General features: G+C 41.9%; 4 protein-coding genes across 5 annotated transcripts; 2 read left to right on the top strand and 2 right to left on the bottom strand.

Annotated features, from left to right (window-relative positions):
* Positions 1 to 2,447: 2,447 nt before the first annotated feature.
* On the bottom strand, positions 2,448 to 8,679 carry tepsin (TEPSIN adaptor related protein complex 4 accessory protein). Its single transcript, XM_010777174.1, has 13 exons — positions 8,558 to 8,679; positions 8,052 to 8,124; positions 7,440 to 7,531; positions 7,238 to 7,331; positions 7,087 to 7,154; positions 6,926 to 7,007; positions 6,744 to 6,815; positions 6,421 to 6,590; positions 5,674 to 5,918; positions 5,420 to 5,533; positions 5,231 to 5,309; positions 4,981 to 5,115; positions 2,448 to 4,710 (listed from the first exon to the last, which is right to left on the bottom strand). Exons 1-13 carry the CDS (start codon positions 8,594 to 8,596, stop codon positions 4,066 to 4,068), a joined length of 1,908 nt encoding a protein of 635 aa, XP_010775476.1. The 5' UTR covers positions 8,597 to 8,679; the 3' UTR covers positions 2,448 to 4,065.
* Positions 8,680 to 8,769: 90 nt separating this feature from the next.
* ndufaf8 (NADH:ubiquinone oxidoreductase complex assembly factor 8) lies at positions 8,770 to 10,273 on the top strand. The gene is made up of 3 exons (XM_010770389.1): positions 8,770 to 9,099; positions 9,871 to 9,981; positions 10,072 to 10,273. The coding sequence occupies exons 1-3, from the start codon at positions 9,019 to 9,021 to the stop codon at positions 10,090 to 10,092; spliced, it is 213 nt and encodes a 70-aa protein (XP_010768691.1). The 5' UTR covers positions 8,770 to 9,018; the 3' UTR covers positions 10,093 to 10,273.
* Positions 10,274 to 10,448: 175 nt separating this feature from the next.
* LOC104944781 (uncharacterized abhydrolase domain-containing protein DDB_G0269086-like) lies at positions 10,449 to 14,295 on the bottom strand. 2 transcript variants are annotated; one of them, XM_010770360.1, is made up of 4 exons: positions 14,263 to 14,280; positions 13,603 to 13,623; positions 12,982 to 13,119; positions 10,449 to 12,360 (listed from the first exon to the last, which is right to left on the bottom strand). In XM_010770360.1, the coding sequence occupies exons 1-4, from the start codon at positions 14,267 to 14,269 to the stop codon at positions 11,261 to 11,263; spliced, it is 1,266 nt and encodes a 421-aa protein (XP_010768662.1). In that variant the 5' UTR covers positions 14,270 to 14,280; the 3' UTR covers positions 10,449 to 11,260. The 2 variants fall into 2 exon arrangements, with proteins under 2 accessions (XP_010768662.1, XP_010768668.1); XM_010770366.1 differs by lacking the exon at positions 13,603 to 13,623 and having other exon boundaries at positions 14,263 to 14,295.
* A 479-nt stretch (positions 14,296 to 14,774) lies between these two features.
* Positions 14,775 to 18,666, top strand: ubap2l (ubiquitin associated protein 2-like). The gene is made up of 6 exons (XM_010777162.1): positions 14,775 to 14,948; positions 15,535 to 15,655; positions 15,921 to 15,960; positions 16,085 to 16,268; positions 17,260 to 17,326; positions 18,355 to 18,666. Exons 1-6 carry the CDS (start codon positions 14,785 to 14,787, stop codon positions 18,664 to 18,666), a joined length of 888 nt encoding a protein of 295 aa, XP_010775464.1. The 5' UTR covers positions 14,775 to 14,784.
* Positions 18,667 to 19,618: the final 952 nt, after the last annotated feature.

Raw genomic sequence — 19,618 nt, 5'->3', positions numbered from 1 at the left:
TAGTGACGGACTTGCTGTCAAGTACAGACAACAGTTATTAACCCCGAGTAACGGCAAAGTGGACGAAATACGAAGGCGGAAGAACTTTCAGTTAGCTCAAGTAGTTAGCCGGTGTTAGCTAACATGCTAACAAGCTAGCTCTGCTGTCATGCCTGGAGTTTCTCGAGATTTCATGTCGTAAACGAGAATTGATGGTGGTTAGCTGGTTAGCTTTAGCAGTTTGTTCCACCACCGAGGCGTAGGCACTGAGGACTTGGGGAAGAAGTGACAGGTCTGAGCTAACACTCCGTCTTCCTACGGAGACCTCTGCTTCTTCTTCTTCTGAAGACTTTTTGATGAGATGACAGGGAGCTTGCTATACTGAGTCTCTACGAAATGGTCGTGCTGTGACATAGCTTTCAAATAAGATCCCGGCTCAAAAGGAGGACTGTCAACCTTTTAATTTAGCCAAAAAGAAACCTTCGTCAAGATTGCAGAAATGCTGACTGACAGCAGGTAACTGGGATACCATTTTTACACATCTGACATGCACTATTACATTTATAATTGTTTGACTAATTGTATTGTGTCGAAGCAACCCAGTGCAGTTATCAACAGTTATATGATTTTAGTGTTAATGTAATATTTAAACTGTTAATTCCCAATATAGACCCCACTAAGGGCATGCTAATCAATGTGTTCTCATAATGGGAGCACCACATGTATGATCATGTAACTGGGATGCTATTTTTGGATTCCTCTTTATGTTCTCTCTTTTTTTCATATTCTTCCTTTCTCCACCCCTGCCTGTCACACTTCACTTTTATGTTCACTCTGTACTCACAACACTCTGTTACTTACATTTGTGTTTTCCACAGGAAACGACACCGTAGCTGTGACAGTGAGGAACCCCAACAGCTGAGCCCTCAGGCCAAGAGGTCAGGAGTGGGTCCCAGTCTGCTCGTTTCAGATTTAGATTCAGAGGTAAGTCTGAAATGATCTTGACATTCATCTTAACACCATGTAGGTTTACCCCTTTTATCTAAATGTGTTATGAGTCTTCCAAGGTCATGTATTCCTTCATCGCATGTGTATAAATAAATACATGTGACTCTGCATCGCACATGCAATGCACCAGTGTCAGGAAAAGCACAGAATGTTTTATTTACAGCCTTTCATCCTCACTCATCCGTGAAGCGTCAATTCACAGCTCATCTCTTTGGTGTTCTTGCAGTCTTCCAGTAGTGACAGCAGCAATGGGATCAGCAGTCCAGAGACAGGCATAGTGGCCACCGCCAGGCCGTCAATTCACAACAGCCGCATCCCCCAGTGCTCCCTCAGTCCGAAGCCAGAAGACTCGCGTAGCTCCTTGCAGCAAGGTTTCCATGGCGACGGCAGCAGTGTCTCCTATGACTGCATCAACAGAGTCCTGCGGGAGGCGCACTTCAGCAGCCTGCAGACCAGAGAGCGTCCAGGCTCAACATGACCGTGACCTCCGACCCCATCTCCTGACCTTTAGTCCCTCGCCCATCAGTGCTGAATCTCCTGGTACGGCGGGGGGAGGGGGGTGGGGGATCCTCCTCGGGAAAAAAACTCACCCGTGTTAGGGGGGAGGGGATGATGTGTGGGGAGGTTTACAGAATGTTTGGGCACAAAGGCTCATCCCCACCTCACCATGTACCATTTGTTAAGACCATAAGCACATCCGCCTGTCCATGGCCCAGCCACTGTGGTTTCTGTGCAGTATTGTGTGTGTGTGTGAGTGTGTGCACGCACCCTGTGCACTTTATAAAGAGGTATCATTCTCTTTACATGCGTGCGTCGATGCGTGGACATTTTCATTGGTGCTAATCACAAGAGACGCGTGATGATCCAAAGTGCTTGCAAAACTAAATGAAGCTAAGCACTTTAATCAATAAGTCCTCATTCTGTTTTCTCGGCTGGGGAAGGCGGCTGAATGCTTGTGTGTGTGTGGGGTGTGGGGGGGGGGTCATTGTTTAGATTCAAGAAGGAGGTTTATAGAGGCCAAGGACTCACAGGAGCATTGTTTAAAAAATCCAGTAAAATAACTTGTTACGGCTTCTTGTGTCAAATTTAAGGAAATAATTCACCCACAAAAACACTTCGTACATCCAAGTGTGCGTTTAACAATAGCAGAACTGTGTCGAATAATTTGTTTACAAGCTCTCAGACAAAATATTTCCTGTCTCATTTAATGAATCTGGATAAAGGACATTTGGACACGTTTGGCAAGAATTTGTCGACGATTTTTGAAAATGTTTGACGCTTCTTTCACCTTGTCCCAATCCAAGGTAACATGGTGAGAGTAATTGATGGATGTCCTTTTAAATGATAGTGTATTTAAACATACTTTCTCAGTCCAAATGAATCTAAGTGTGTTTGGTCAGGTCAGTGGGTAAGAGGTAAGGGAACAGATGAGTCGCACCACCAAAAAACCCAACCTCAGATTAGACGCCAGCTAATTATAGAGCCGTGAGAGGACTCTGCGTTTCAGGCGGTGTCAGGAACAGAGCGTCTCACTGAAACAGCCCGGAGAGAAAGCGCTGTTTGTAACCATGTGTTTAACATTCGACACATCGTCTGTGTGTGTATGCGCCTGTCAGCCATACCTGTTGTATGTATGGGTTGAAAATGACCAGTACACTGTGTTGCAAATAAAATGAGAGATGTGGAAGTGACTCATATTTTATGTAATTTTCCTAAACATAGGACATTGAAAAATAAAGGCGTTGCTGAAAGCCGGGTCTGCAGTATTACATTTGTTTCAGTTGGTGCTGGAAGAAACACAGCAGGTTTTATTGTTACTCGGCATAGTTCATGTTCACTGAAATGAAATACATCAGTATCGTTCTTTGTACATATCGGTAGGCTGGATTACCATTTTGGCGTGTAGTGTAAACCACATTCCTCGACACTGCAGTACAGTGTGTGTGACTGGAACAACGATTAAAACGTAATCTGCCTTTTATTTGGTTACACAAACAACTGTTTCTAAATTGTTGATAATCTGCTTTATGTACACTGTAAACCCAAATGTTGACAATCATTTGAAAGATTAAGTAGTGTACACTAACATTAGTAAAAAGTTCTTCTAACGGGAATATGTGGACTTCTTGTGATATTTCTTAGTTTTGTTCATTTAACAAATCATCTGTTATTTACTTGGACTATTTTGCAGATTAAGTGAGCACTAATTAAAAGTATACATTTCTCTGTACTTGTTTCTTGTGTCCATGCGTCTGATGTCACTAACGGCACGCAGGAAAGCACCATAAATGCCTGCAGTAAGGTGACACTTCATTTTCGGCGTTTGATGTATAATATTAAAGGTCTGAAAACATTTAAGTACATCAACTTTAAAGAACTAAGGCAATCAGATACCTTACATTTTTTGGAGTTATGGTAACTTTTCAGGTTTACAGAGCACACAAAATACCTAAATAATAAATTCCTCCATTAGTTCTTCAAACGTATCTTCACATGCACTCTCAGATGGGTTATGGATTCATCAGTACAGGGTAGACGCAATAAATAGGTTGTAAACTAACACTCATGACGTTTACACTGACATACTGTACGAGGTAAGTACCAAAAAATATGGAAGACCACTCTCAGATTTATGAGTCCATAAGAAAAGCAACTGTGCAAATAACAAATCGAGGGCGTTCTCCCTCGGAGGTTTAGCGCTCGCTGCCGAGGCGTTAGTTTGTTTTTGTTAGTTAAACGCAATCCTGAGACAAAGCAACTGTTTATAATAACAACCTGTAATTCAAGCATTATTGTTAAATACTTATTAGGAAAATTAGGCCTCAACCTACAAACGGCATCCAGCAAAGCCCTCATGTCTGAAGAGTTAAGGGGTTTCTCAGCTGTGGACTCTAAAGGACAATATCTCTGTCTCTGCTGCTTGAAGACATTACCCAACGAGGCACCGTACTGATAGACAGAAGATCCAAACATAATGTAAATCTGCTGTCTGTATAATCTTGATTTTGAATTCAATAGATTTCCTAACTTAATGACATCATTGGCTTAACTGCGACAGCTCAAGCTGTGTAAAGTTGGTCAAAAGTTGAGAAAGGAAAAGGCCGACACTGGTTGGCTGCTGTCACATGCGACTGAAGTGCAAATGAAAGCAGTGTCATCACTGGTTTTGCTGCCGTTCTGCAGAGCTTGATTCTCCTTTAAGCTGTCGGCCATCGTGTCCATCTCATTCTGGGATGTCTGTCTTTTACACAGCGGCGTTGCCTTGGTGACCAGCTGCATCCCGCTGAACAGAGACAGTCTGCTCAGACAGGGCTGCTCACTCTGAGGCTCCGCTGACGAGAAGCTATCTGTGTGAAGCTCTGGTTCTTCAGCGACAGATTGAACCTCGGCAGTCCTGTTCGGCTCCGCCTGGTTCTGCATTGACTCGGTCAGAACGGGAGGAAGTTTCTCCTCTTCATCGTCATTCATCAGCTCCACTGAGGAGTCTATCTGGACCTCCGGACCAGAGGGAGAAGATGGGTGATTTGGTGGTGGGGGGACACCAGTGGGTGAGATGTGGAGCTGATGAAGGGTGGTGTTGGTAGCAGACTGGGTTGGTAGTAAAGGGTCTAAGTATGTGGCTGCAGGAAGCCGGTGACATGTTTCCTGATGGCTGCTGTTTGCTGCTTCCTGCCTCGGAGCGTGAGCAGATCCACCAATCAGAGCCTCAAACTGACGCAGGATCTGGTGAGAGGAGATAAGAACAAAAATAAATACGCCCTCATTTGAAATGTTATCTAGCCCTGCATCCTTATACAACGCTCTCATGGTGTTAACACAAATGTCTGCCATGCTAATCATCATGTTTCCCTTAAAGGGTCTTAGTGTCCGTCTGTTGGCTGATCAGTTTATTATAGACTCATAAAAGGAGCTGAAAGCTGAACATGTCCCTTATGATGTCATAGGGTTGATTCTGTCCCATCAGTCCTCACCATGTGCAGCCTTCTCTCTCACCTTGGTGGCTTTGTTGGCCACGGGCCCCGGAGGCCCCTCACTCAGCTGACGGAGCCGCCGTTGTGTAGCTGCAAACATTTGTTCCAGAGAGAGGAGGTCAGAGGTCATCAGGCAGGATACAGCACACAGTGCCCGCTGCAGGGTTAGAGGAAAACAAAGAAAGGTATATTAGTCCTGCATATTTACATTTATATATACAAAAAAAGGAAAACATATATATGGATATTCAGTGAATCTTAATCGTGGTTACCATCTGAACGGTGTTTGAGGGATCCTGAAGCTTGCTTGAGAGCAACTCCACCACCACCTCACAGTTGAGAATGGAGCACCTTAAAGATTAAATGAGACAGAAATCAAGCCAATTAAACCAAAATAATGATAACACAGTTCATAAAAGGAGAATGGGCATTATTTTCAGTCTGATTTGAGCTGCACTGACTCTTTGATGAAGTGCTGGCTCTCCTCTCTGGACAGGAAAGCTTTGGGTCCTTCGGTCAGTCTGCTGATCAGCGCCACCTCCTGGCCACAGTCCCCTAACTGCAGCGCCTCCCCCCTGAGCAGTGTGAGGGGCATGGAGAGAGGGAGAGTACTCCTGTTATCTTATGCTAACACTTAACATTCAAAGCCTAATCTACCAGCTCTTCAATGTCACTACATTATCATTTAGGCAGGAAGTGTAACGGGTCAACTCACCGCTCTGATAGGTCCCCGCTGCTCTCTCTACTGGCTTCTGATTGGCTCCCGGTTGCAGACTTGCCGTTAGCCGCCATGTCCTGAGAGGAGTTGTGAGAGGAGCCGTTGCTGCTGTCCGTCTCCTCCCAGCCGCCGCCCACCTGACCCGGGCAGCGCTGGGTCGATGCTGGAAACACAGGAGGATTATGGGACAGTGTTATGAACCGAATGGCAATTATTTGGGCCAGGATAATAGTCAAGACATGACATTTTCATATGTTCCCGTGCCTAAATCACACACTGCACATACAAGGGTATTTTTTAATGCTATTTAAAAAGCCTCAGCCCCAGAGGTGGGAAGTAGTAGAGTACCAATACTGTACTTAAGTACATTTTTCTGGTATCAGTACTTTACTCCACTACTTATTACTTCTTACATTTTGAACACAAATACCTTTACTTTCTACTTCTCACATTTCCCAAACAGGCTGGTTCCTTTAGTTTGAATGTGTGTTTGGTGGCGTGATCATTATTATTTCATTGCGTGCCTATTGATTTGAACACGATCCGTGTATCCATCATTTCCTGGTCTTCTCTAAAGAAGAGGGACCAATGAAAACGTTGTCATGTTGCCGTTGTTCAGCATGGAAACATTCATTAGCTAACAATAACATTATTGTTCTATTAATATAAAGGGAGGTCAGGTACTCTTTAAAACAGCTGCTAGTTATGGGTACTTTTTACTGAAGTACATTTCAAAGCTGAGACTGCCAAGGCACACGCCGGCACTGCTACCTCTATGGGGGCTGAGGGTGCTGCTACGGCCCGGTAGTAGTTGTCGTGGAGACGGATGCCCTGGTGTTCGGTCGGGGGGAGGACGGCGCTCGCCACCACCTCTGCAGCCTTCTGGATCTTATCCAGCAGAGAGTCACCGCCTGCTGGGAGACACACATAAAAGACACGGACGTTTACACAGTAGATAAGCTTGGTGTGTGTGTGTGTGTGTGTGTGTGTGTGTGTGTGTGTGTGTGTGTGTGTGTGTGTGTGTGTGTGTGTGTGTGTGTGTGTGTGTGTAGCGGTCCATCACTTACCTGTTGCCTGTTTCCCAGGACTGTATCCAAAGCCCTGCATTCCTGACCTGTGTGTGGTTGCTGAGCCCATTCCTGGAAAGAGAGACATGTTATAATGAAAATCCAAAATACATGAGCAGATGTAACTATACGTTATCATATCAACAGATGGATATTGTCATTCTAAAAGTGGCAAAACTCACCCATTGTTGGAGGGGCTAGGTTGGGCGGGGAGACGCTGTCTTTGGTGGAAATTGTATCTGTGAAAAGCAACCTGGCCACTTCCTGCAGAAAGACAAAGTTACATTTGAGTGTGTTTGCCTTACTGACACAGTTTTATGATTGACATAAATATTAGGCTCACCTGTGCGGTGCTTCTAACTTTCTGGTACAACGCTGTGCCGTGGATAGGATCAGGAGGGCCGCTGTAAACTTAAAAAAATCAAAAACACACAACAGCGAGTGAGTATTCAGCTGACAGGGCAAACTCGTGAGCTCAAAGCACAGCGTCTAACCTGATGCTTGCTGGACGAAGGTGGAGTTCCTTCGCAGTTCTGTGAGGAAATGGTTTGAACCATGACCGCACAGATGGACAAAGATCTTCAGGACCTGAAACCCCAGGAGCATGAACAGAACACAGAGTTACTCACAGGCAGGAAAAGGAGGAAAATCTACAATAAATGATATGAAAGACTTGAATAATAAAACTGTTCTCACCTTTATTTTGACATGGCATGACTCCACTTGCAGCCTCTCAAGAAGATACTCCAACAAACACTGGCCGTAACCTGTCGACTCATGGGAGATTTCTACAGTGATATGGTGGTTAAGGATATGTTGGCAAAGTTTCCTGGTTAGAATACTCAAAGGTAAGTCTTGTTTAATCGATTAATTGTTTGTTCTGTACAATGTCAGAAAACAGGAAGTATGTCCATACCATTTTTTAAAGTTGAGGGTTATGGCTTTAAATGTGTTGTTTTGTCAGTCAACAACCCAAATATATTCCGTCTAACATGACATTCAACAAAAACAAAAGCACATCATCTCCATATTTGAGAAGCTGAAAACAGTATTTTGTGCCATGTTTGATGTGTAAAGTTGACTTATAGCTGGAGTTCTACATTGAAAAAATGAACTTCTACACTTTAAAGCATAATGTTTACAGTGATACGCTTAACATGTGATTTACCACACTTTGTGTAGATCACAGACGAACCATTCACCAGCCATCAGATGAATTAATCTATTGCATGTGAGCCACATATAATAAGTACATTCAGAGTTTGCAGCTGCTGGCTGGACCACAACAGAAGCTGAGAAAAAGGATACTCCCAATGTCTTGGAAAAGGTATCCAGGGCAGGGGTTTTCATCATCTGCTGTAGCCTTCATCAGAGTCGGGACCTACAGTTAGTGGAAAGCATGAAGTGGAAAACAAGTTCAAAGCTGACACGAAGGGACTGTGATTTATCCCATGAGCAAAGCACAGTCCACATACCAAAACATTTTATATCAAGCTAACCTGTGTACTTTATAGATACAGATGTGACACAGATATGGACCAGGGTCTGTTTATCAGATTACTTTGACCAAACCGGTAGTTATAACATTGCTTTATGCCTGTCAGATGCTTTAAAATCCAACTAAAACATCTGCCAGGTCAAATAAGAAATGAAGAAATGTGTTCTTCTTGCTGTTAGCTATCAAGCTAGCAAGCTAATGCTATCACAACTTCACAGGTTTAAATAGACATGTTAACGTACGTCACACCCGTCATACTCCATTCAGCTGTTAGTGGTTTTAACAGCTTGTAATATTGACCTTAAGCAGCACTTACTTTCTGAAGAAAAGCAAATCTTTCCATAAATGTTGCCATGATTTAGCAATCCTGGATGCTGGTTACTCATCTTCCTCCGAGGTGTACGAGAGGAGGCGGAGCTAAATATGACAGCCAGCCAATCACAGAACAGCAAGTAGCTATCTTACTTTCTATTGGTGTTCCGGTTCCGCCTACGTTCGGAAAACAGCGAATCAGATTCAGCAAATCCTTGTGATTGACGTGGAAGTAAGCGAATCACAGTACCCTATATCCTGCTGGAGGTTTCCTTGATGACAGGGTCAACAATATGGCGCTGCCCATGTATTACAGAAATGCTTCATCTGCTAGTTGATGTTTATTTCTTAGTTTAAATGCTTCATGAGCTCCCTTTTAAATTGAACACACGGTGAAGCATTATCTGTTCACCAGTGCTGTGTTCTTTAACCTAAAGGAACCATTTTAACACCCGAACAGGAACCATGTCTGGGTCAAATGCATGGAGTCGCAGTCGTGAGAAATTGAGACTTTTCCCGGAACTTTTTGCACAGTGTTCACCAGAGGTAAGCTCTGTTTTATATAACTTAGCAGGGGAAATAGTGGTATGCTATTACGTTTGCCTCTAGAGTTCAAATTACAATACATTGCAGCTTTACTGTCTGTAGTGTGCTCCTAACAAAGTCAAATCAGTGTATTATATCATCTTCAAATCTGTGGATCTTGTAAACTAATGCTGATGAAACATATGTACATTTATTCTTTAGTGTGAACGTTAAAATGACGTGTTGGGCTGCTGTTAATTATCATGTCATCAATACCACTAATGTGACTCAGTGTTTCACTATTATAGGGTACACCTGCATTACTATACATATCTCTAACAGTTGCTGTTAACTTTCTGAATAGCTTATTTATAAACAGAAGGTTTAATGTTCACACCCCCCTTTGTTTGATTTAATTTAATTTAAAGCTTAACTCTTTTGTTCTTACAAATAAGAAAACATGAGGTGAAATTAATTGCTGTTTTTTTTATTATGTCCTTTAAAATATATTATTATTATTTTTCTATTTAATTATGAAATGTCCAATTTGTTTTCTCTTATTGCATTGTTTTATTTAAAAATATTTAAGAATGATGTTACTTTCGGCCATCCTTTGTTGTTTTGTGGTGGACCAGATATGCCCTTTTTTTTGCTAAAATAGTTTTTTTGGTGAGAATTTCCTTTTTGGTGTGATTTTTTATTTTTTTAAATCACTAACTTATATACCACCATAGACAGAAACTGAAAAAGATAACTAAGATTATTATTCTCTGTCCAATGTCACCAACCCAGGCAGCAACATATGGGAAGTGTGTGTCCGCCTCTACAACAGGCAAACAGGAGCTGAAAAAGGACATGTGTGCTAAAGAGTTTCAAGCACTGAAGACCTGCTTTACAAATGCAGTAAGTTACAAAGTTAGTAATCCTCCTGATTGTTTTATTCAGTGATCAAAAGATGTTCATGAATGAAAAACGACTCTCTTTTTATGACAGGCCAAGAGGAAAGCCAAATGATGGAAACTATCCTGGCTGTTAAAGCGGACATAAAAACTTTGAGAGGAGAAAACATGAAGTGTTGATGGACCTCTGGTGCTGACAGCGTATCTTGATAACTCTTCCTGGTACTGTTAATGATATAAATGTGTGTAATGTAATAAAAAAAAAGTCACTTTTTTATGACGTTGTTGAAATGAAAGCTGCATGTTGTTGCAATACTGACATTACGGCTCGAGTTCAGGGCGTTCCGAGCTGAAGGCGTCAAATGACGGCAAGACGCCCCCTGGTGGAAACGCTGATACATGTACAGAGGTGAATACAAAATCTATGATATTACCTGTCTCTGTGAACACAAACAGACCAAGAGCCATGGATGTAATAGATGTTTTTATTTAATATTTTCAGCAAAATGTACTGAAATACAATGCACATAGAAAAATAGAACAAATAGTTTCTTGTACAAAGCAAAGGTCGAACATGTGCTGCCCGATGGAGGAATTTCTGGGAAAACAAACACGATCAATTTTTTTTTCTTTCATTGTCCTTAACATAATATCATTTTCTCATGATTACTGTTCTCTTTACAGTAGGAGTTAAAGCACACGTTGAGGGAAAAAACAGCAGCATGTGGATTAGAAGGCACTCGTAAACCAAAAAGGAACAGGTATCGAAGGTGGGATGATTTGTAACTTGATGCTCGGGATCTAGCTCCTCCGTCGTCCACGGTTTATAAACCTCATAGCTCTGAGGCTGAATTCACCAACTTCCATTTGAAAGTTGAACTATTACAATATGTACATCTTGGAGTAACAGATAAACACAAACTAATCAACATAAAAGCAGCCCAGGAGACAACGCCTAAAGGCAAACAATAATACATCCAGGCTTTCTGAACACTTTACAGAAGGGTCTTTGCATAGATTTATATACATTTCAACAGTAACCTCTTCATAATCCTCCTCCCTAAAGACAAAATAAGTTAATATTTACATGTACTTTGCTCGTTAATAAACGTTGTGCTTCTCCAGAGTACACAGTATGAAGGAATAGAAGTGTTTCCTCTTTGTCCATATCTTCTTGAAGGCAGGAAAGAATGTAAGGCACCGGTCTCGTGGTCCACAGTGAGAGAAGTTTGTGCTGGAGTGAGAATGTGTTTCATTTTGCTCTTTGGTCGTCGGGGAGCTGCTTAATCTGCCGCGAGTGCACAATGGCCCCGGCCAGCAGCTGCTCCTCCAGGGCCACGTGCAGGTCGGAGCCCCCCAGCTCCAGCAGGGGCTCCAGGCCCGGCACCCCCCTGGACCCTCGGGTTCCCAGTGCTCGGCGCCTCCTCCTCAGATCCATCTCTCCCTGGCCCCTGACCTTCTCCTGGGAGCCCGGAGGCGGAGCTTTGACGGCCCCCCCCCTCCTCCTCCTCCTCCTGAGCTTTCTCTTTGAGGTCTCGTCCTCCTTTCTTCAAAGCTTCTCCCTGCGCTGCCTTTCCCTCTTCCATCAGGGCTTTCCTCTCCCGAGCCTCCTCAGCCTTCTCCATCTTCTCCGCCTCCACTATTTCATTGTTGTGCATCTCCCGCTGAAGTCTCTCAGCTGCAGCCTTCTCCGTTTCTAGTTTCTCCTTCTCTGCTCTCTCCTTTTCTAGTTTCTCCTTCTCTGCTCTCTCCTTTTCTAGTTTCTCCTTCTCTGCTCTCTCCGTTTCTAGTTTCTCCTTCTCTGCTCTCTCCTTTTCTAGTTTCTCCTTCGCTGCTCTCTCCTTCTCCGTTTCTAGTTTCTCCTTCTCCAGCTCCTGCTCTCTGGCCAGCTTCTCCCTCGTCTCCCTCTCCAGCCGTTCTTTCTCCACCCTCTCCTGCACTTCTTTCTCCACCCTCTCCTTCTCTAACTTCTCTTCGGCCATCTTTTCCTTTATGTCTTTCTCAAGCTCAATTATTGCCCGGACTTCTTTTGCTATTTTTTCATTTTCTTTATCTAGGCTTCTTTCTTCTTGTACAACTTGAGCTGCCTTCTCATTGTGAGGTACAGGCTGACGCTCAATGGGTTGTTTCTCTCCCAGCGGCACCCCCCTGGCCCCCAGCTCCTTCAGCGTATGGGGTTCTTTTCCGTGGCCGTCCTCTTTGTAAGCTGCTTTAGGAACCTCCTCCTCCTCAGCAGCCTGCTCTTGTTTCTGGACGGGAGGCTCTGCAGCTCCGGCCGCCTCCTTGTCCGGCTTCACGTCCGGTTCCAGGTTGGACTCTTTGGGCTTCGCTGCTTCACCTTCCGCCCCCTCCTGTACGCTTTTCTCCGCCTCACCTTCAGCACCTTTGGGTTTTAAAACACATGAATTTCCCGAAATATTACATTTCCCCGTAGGATTTGAAGTTTAGCAAATCTCAGTTTATTTAAATGTGAAAAGAAAAAATGTTTTGTCACCTACAGTATACCTAAGAAAAATCTGAATAAATATTTATGAGGCCAATATTAATATCAAAATAATCTTAATTATCATTTTGCCCATAATGGAGCAGGATAATGTGCATTTAGCAAATGCACAGGCAGTTGCCTCTGTAGCAAAATCGCAAGGAAATAGTCCAAAATAATACTTTAAAAAGTCATGGAAAGGTTTTTCGATATTTTAAAAGTGTGTATATTGTCATTATTTCATATGTAATTTAATTCCAGATTAATGGAAGTATTCTAGATTTTTGTATAGGTGCTACAGATACACAGAATTGGTGGCATAAGGACTGGGCATCATGAAAAACCATTGATGTCTTTAAATAAAAATAAAGAGTTTTTGTATGCGATAAAAAAAAATGGTTCCAATAGAAACCACTAATATACATATCAACAAGAATGGTTTAAAGCAGACATGTGAAGTCTTCAAATATTATTTCAAGGCAAGAGTGCCATGTCTTTAAGGTATTGTGTGTGTGCACCCACCAGGCAGTTTCTGGTGGATCTCCTTGTGTTGCTCCTCGATGACATGCAGGAGCTTTTCCTGCTGGTCCAGGAGTCTCTTCTGCTGCTCCTGCTGCTCCTTGATCACCTGCAGCAGCACGGCGTGGTCCAGCTGGCCCTCTGCGGGACACAAACAATCAATTAGTAAAAAAAGCTCTGGGGAAATTGTTGTTAAGAAGCTTGGTTAGAATGATGTGGGGCCAGTCTCTAGGTGAGAGGGGAAGGGAAATCAAATTGCTCTATGGCTTAGTACTGTCTCACTTAAACACACATCTACAGGTTGAAGCCTTTACGCAAGCTTCAACGCACGCCGCCGTGTGGACGGGCCGTTAGAGGTAGACTGGCAGCTGGACACACACACACACACACACACACACACACACACACACACACACACACACACACACACACACACACACACACACACACACACACTATGTTAGGGAGCAATGTGAGACGGTGGATTCTACACTGGAAAAGTGTTATTTATTGTAGTATCAAATGTAAATCCGTACATGTACATTATATCTATTAATTGGCCCACAGAGGAAATGAAGGGACATTTGAGCCGGATAGAGAGAAGAGGCAAGAGGGAATTCATACCTGCAACCAGCTTTTTTATCACTGTGATAGGACTCCGGCAGAGAAAGAAAGAAATCAAAGGGTAAAGATGGAGGTGAAGAAAGAGAGGGCAAAAGTGAACAGAACAAGAAAGTCAACAAAAGCCAAAAAAGACAAGCCAGGTCAAGAAGTAGGAGAAAGAAATGGATTTGCAAACACTGGAGCTTTTTAAAGCATGTGTACTAAATTGAAAATAGGCCCAATAAGCAAGAACGGATCGCAGAGATAAGATTACAAAATATAAATCATGCAAATTGAAATAGACAAAGGTAGAGTGGTGAACATATTTTAAATGTGCACTTAAACTGATATTGATCGTTTGGCCTTTTTTAGGTTCCTGTTGCCCCCTGTGGACAGCAGTTTATTGCTTCTACAAACTGGGGACGTGGCGAATCTACTCTGTGTGATGAACTGAATATGGATAAGTACCTCATATAACCCCATGTAAACCTCCCCTTTAATTTGGCGGGACAAAATGGTTTCTTGCAGTCAGCTTTTTATAGATTACCTCACGTCCGATCCAGTTTATAAATAAAACAAATATAAATACATTACACATTTTCAGTGCAACTTCTTTGAAACTGCTGCTAACTTAGTGACCACAGACTATGAGCTCATGTCAACGCCCCTGAATCCGCTCACCGTCCATCTTCTCGTCCGCTGTGTNAATGTCATATCACTTGTTTTGCAACAATTTTGATACAGGGTACTTATTATATGTTGTACTTTGGATTCCTAAAGCTTTTAGTCTACTAACCCATCATCCAAGGTTAGTTTTCACTATAAGTACAACATATTTTTTTACAGTTTTTTACCATGTTCAATCTGAATTTTCTTTAAAATAAAAAACATCTATATTGAATCTGACTTTTCTACATCCAACCGACAGGTTTATCATTACTTTGAGAAAAAAGATTATTAATTTAACCCTTTTAGAAGGGAAGATATGGTCATTTGTTCTGGGAATGTCATTTTCGAGCCTGAAACCTGAAAAACAGGCTCTGGGTTTTAAGTGGGTACGACACATTAATAGGTTGTTAAATATTAAGAAGCCATTTTTTCACAGTTTATTGTGGGCGGGGGGCAGCCAGGCTTAACAGGTTAAGATTCAAAGTATTTTGGTATATACTTTAAAATGCCCCTCATCTTCCTCAGATTCCGGCAATGGCGGTCGAGATGCCTGGCTCAACAGACATGTCGGGCCTCAATCTTCAGTTTGGAGCCTTCCAGTTTGGGTCAGAACCGGCTATGCCAGAGTACGAGTCCACCCCCGCCTCCACAACACAAGTCCACCAGGTCCAGAACAGTCTCTACAATAGCCCCAGCAGGTCAGTACATCCACAAATACTACCTAGTACCACAATACTTTGAAGATGACGTTTATTTTTTCACACCTTTGCTTAGGGTTATTCACGACCTTGTTCAATCTAAACATTTTTCTGCTAGCTGCGCTATCTATTAAACAAGAGTTCATAAAATAAATGATATTTGAAGTTTCATTCATTCATTCATTCATGTTTGAGTATTTAAAAGTGCTCTAAAATGTAAAAGGGTATTATTAATGTTCAAGTCAGAACCACTGATTGCGACTGGCTGTGAGGGAGTGTGGTCGTCTTTCAACCAGAAGGTTGTGGGTTCGATCCCAGCCCATGCAGTCAACATGTCGATGTATCCTTGGGCAAGATACTTAACCCTGAGTTGCTCCCGATGGCATGGCCAACGGTGTGTGAATGTTAGGTCCTAGAGTAAGGTACACTGCTCTGTATGAATGGGTGTGAATGGGTGAATGACATGTAGTATGTAAAGCGCTTTGAGGGGTCTTAAAGACTGGATAAAGCGCTATATAAGTACAGTCCATTTACCATTTACCATTCCTTAAGTACGCCATCTTGTCAAAACCGTTACAATCTGCAGTGAGTCAACTCCAGCTCTTTCCAACCCCAGTCAGATGGACATGTACGATCAGAGAGCATCTCAGACACGCCGCTACCCCCCCTCCGTCTCCTCCTCCCCTCAGAAGGACATGCAGCCCAAGGTAAGGACAAAGTGTCCCTCTTGATCACTTAGACTTGGTAAACAATCTAACATGGTGGTTTGTTAATGTAGTAAAGTAGTCTGTTGTATATGTGCGTTTTTTTTAAGGTGTGGGGATTTTAAGACTGTTGTGTTTTAAACATGACTCGTTGTTAAAATGCACTGCATAACTTAAATCTTTCCAAAAGCCCAACACCCTTCATCTTTTTATGAATGGCCTGTTTCCATGGAAACCTGTGAGCTAACCTACATTGTTGGCTTTACAGAATGGCTTCAGTTCAATACACGGAACACATTCTGGGGAAGGTAAGGGTCTATATATATCTAGGTTTTTTTTCTTCTTCTCAAAATAATTTTTGAAAAAGTCTGGATCACACTGGATTGGAATTTATTAAAATGTTGTTATCTCTCTCTTTCTCCTCGGCTGCAGCGGGCTCTGCAGTAACAGTTCGGCAGGTCTCTGATTCAGTCACGGCTGTCAGCATGGGCACTTTGACTGACAGCGGCTCCGGCCCTGCCTCCTTGATGGCTTCATCCAATCAGACATCTCTCAGCGGTCTGGTGCACAGTGAAGACATGCCTCCAAATACTTTCCCCCCTCCTCAGCACAACAAGTGAGTTTAACACACACAGTAATATAGGAAAGGAAATGGTATCTGCGGCAGGTAGAATATTTTTTCGCCGGTCAACATGTCCGTTAAAGTTTAAATCTTCCGGACAAAATTTGAAAAGTGCCGGTCAAAGGTCTTCTTTGTTATTTATTGTGCCTTAAAACTAATTGATATGATTCGATATTAAACAAACTAATTATAGTAGATTAATTAACTATTCAAAGTGTACAGTAACTTACAATAACACGGGAATAATAACACGGGAATAATAAACGGAGCGCTCTCTCCCTCTCCTGACAGCCCGTCAGTATCATGCAGCTCGTGGATCAGTAATGAGTGACCCGACAGTAAAACTAAACAAATCCATAACTAGTTTAGGTTGTTTGAGAGGTAATTAAAATAGCTACGTGTGATATTCTAAACTGAAGTGTGTGTTTTGTTCTGCTCACCGCTGCATGTGATTATGCAGAGCTGCGTGTCGACTCGTCAGCAGTTTACTCGCGTTTATGTCCATATCGATCAGATCTAGCTAATGATATGACTACCTGCTTATTAAAAGACACCTAAACAATAAGTGTCGCTCTGCAACCGGGTGAGGGTGCAAAGTATAGCGCAGCATTATGCATTTGTTTACATGCCCACCGGAACCCCGAGGCATTACCAACAGATCAACGCACAATCAACCCATACAGGACATCTCTTTCTCCACATTACGTGTTAGACATTAGAGTTGACTATTCTTGTCTGTCACATACTCTTTGGTCCGTCACATAAGTGGCGCAAGTTGCGCAACTGATGCGGTATTGTGCTAAGGTGAAATGATTTTGACCGGAGAGATTTAGCATATTTTACCGGTCATAGTCCGGTAATTACCGGCTAATGGAAATTATCCCAGAAGTTTATCCAGAGATCATAACTTGAGTATTAGTAAATGTTAATTGTGCTCTGTATAGATAGTTGAGATATATGTTGAACCTTCTTATTACTTTTACAGCTCTCACCAATCACAGCAGAACAACCTAGCTCAATCTTCAGTCCGGTCATCCAACTCCAGCTTAATGGTGAGATTTTTATTTTATATTTCTGTATTTGTCATAGAATCAGGCATTCAAAGGTTTTTCTCAGTTCCTGTGCTGGTGGATGAAACTTTTGGAAATAACCTGCAGCTATTATTTTACCTGCAACTTTCCTTCATTGTTGCCACTTCCATTTAACTTTGAGAGTCACCTATAAGGAATTTTTAAAGGGTTTAATAATATAAAGAAAAATTATAAACTTTTTTTTTTTTACTGTACAGTAAAGTACAATATCTTCAATTCAAATATGTTATTTTGATCAGTTAATTCAGATTTCACATGTCCAGGATCACCCTAATCATGATTGCTTTACATATTTCAGCAAACCTTTGAAGCGAAACCATAATTTGTATTAATTTAAAAATGAGAGTTTAACAATAAGAACATTGTCAATATGTTGCGATATTATTTGAGCTTACTTTTCCTTTTATTTTAAGCAGAATTACACTCGACAAACTTTCTGTCATGCGATGTTGCGAGTCTTACTTAATCCTTTTTTGCCGACTCCCAAGTATGGCTACTGCAACAGCACAATTTGACGCGTTTCAAAATCAGCAGCGGCTGGCTTCACCAGGTCTTCTATAGTGCTTCTGTTGTGTTGTGCTATCTGTCAGTGTCCGATTTTTGTGTGTGGAAAGTGTCAATTGCATCAGTCACCGTCAATGCAGGTTAGAAGTCCTGCATGACATATGTTGTCATGCACTGGTGCATGTAGAGCTGAGAATAACGTGCGCAGCTTTTATTCTTCCAGCAATTATGTGTTTTCAAAATCCTGTGGATTTCTTTGAAGAGTAGGTTGGATGTTGTTTTTTTTAACCAAAAAGAAACTGAGGTGTGTGTTGTACATGCTTATGCTGGCCAGCGTTTCTCCCTCCATCTCCTCCTTAAGCATTTTCAAAGCTTCATTTCCTGTGATGCCAGATGAACGTATTACATGTCCATTTACTCTAATGGAAATGTAATCCCATTAATCCTAACCGCATCTTTTTAACTTCGTCCTTCCGTCTCTGCAGCATCCCAGCGTAGACGTTGACTCAAGCCTGCACTGCTCCAACTACCCCTCCTCCGTGTCATCGGTGCCATCATCAGTCCCCTCCTCTTCCTCAGCGCAGGTGTCCCTAGGGGTCCATCAGGCCTGCTCTGTGGGCTCCAACACAGTTTTAGCTCCCTCTGGTCTCTGCCCCATCAGCAGCCTGGCCATGGGCCTTAACCCCGCCTCCATGGCGGTCCAAGCTGCAGTCGCCGCTGCTTCAATGTCCTCGGCAGGCTCAGCCATTCCTTCTTTAGCGAATTCGTCACGCAATTCTGCAGCATCCTCAGGTTAGACATAAACACAGGTGCAAACATTCTTACACTTTGACACCTACACCTCTTTAGACAGTTTAACATCCAAATCTTGCAATTGCTCAACATAAATGTAAAAACTGTAGATTTTCAAGGACACACAGGGGAGTAGGCTTTCCCTCACATGTGTATGCTTTTGCTTACTTTAATTTGAATCTATAGCTGCAATACCAGTGAGTTAATTGTAGCTTTGGTAATTTGGGTGTCAGGACTTCACACTGTACGCATGACTTTTACTATATATCCAATCCATATTAATTTTCAGTTTCGAGCATTTAGTCAAGTTTTTCTTGTCAACAGTTTTCTTTTATCCCCTTTTTTCGCACTTTAAACTTTTTAAAAATTACAAAATCTATTTGATCACTTGATAAATTATGGTGCCAGTGAAGAGCTTGTTAATGTCACCCCAATATGGCTGTTTGTACGCATTACCACACAGTGGTGCAATTGCTGTGGAATTATGTGGCTTGTTTATTAGGCCTGTGATAATTTAATTTTGTTGGACGATAAATTATTGCGATATACGTAATATTGTCCGGCACCGTGGACGCATTTGTGAGACGGACCGTAGCAGACTGAATGGAAGGTCAGGGTATGAATAATTAATTCACATTTACATCCTTCAAACAGAGATTTTTATTAAACCATTCAACAGTGCAATGAAATGTGAAATAATATTCAAATTATAAATTATATATATAATAAACAAATTAATTTAATTATAACATTATATATATATATATATAATCTATATATATACTACATTATACATAATGTATTTATATAGCATATATAGTATAACTAATATATATATAATTACTAATTATATTATATATTACCTAGTTATTATATATATATACATACATAATTTATAATTATAGTCTATATATATATAGATATATATATACTATTATATATAGTATATATTATTAA

This window comes from Notothenia coriiceps, unplaced genomic scaffold (assembly GCF_000735185.1).
Source record: "Notothenia coriiceps isolate Sejong01 unplaced genomic scaffold, NC01 NC01_scaffold00000339, whole genome shotgun sequence".
In the NCBI taxonomy this organism is placed as follows: domain Eukaryota; kingdom Metazoa; phylum Chordata; class Actinopteri; order Perciformes; family Nototheniidae; genus Notothenia; species Notothenia coriiceps.
This window is presented reverse-complemented; position numbering and strand designations above follow the sequence as displayed.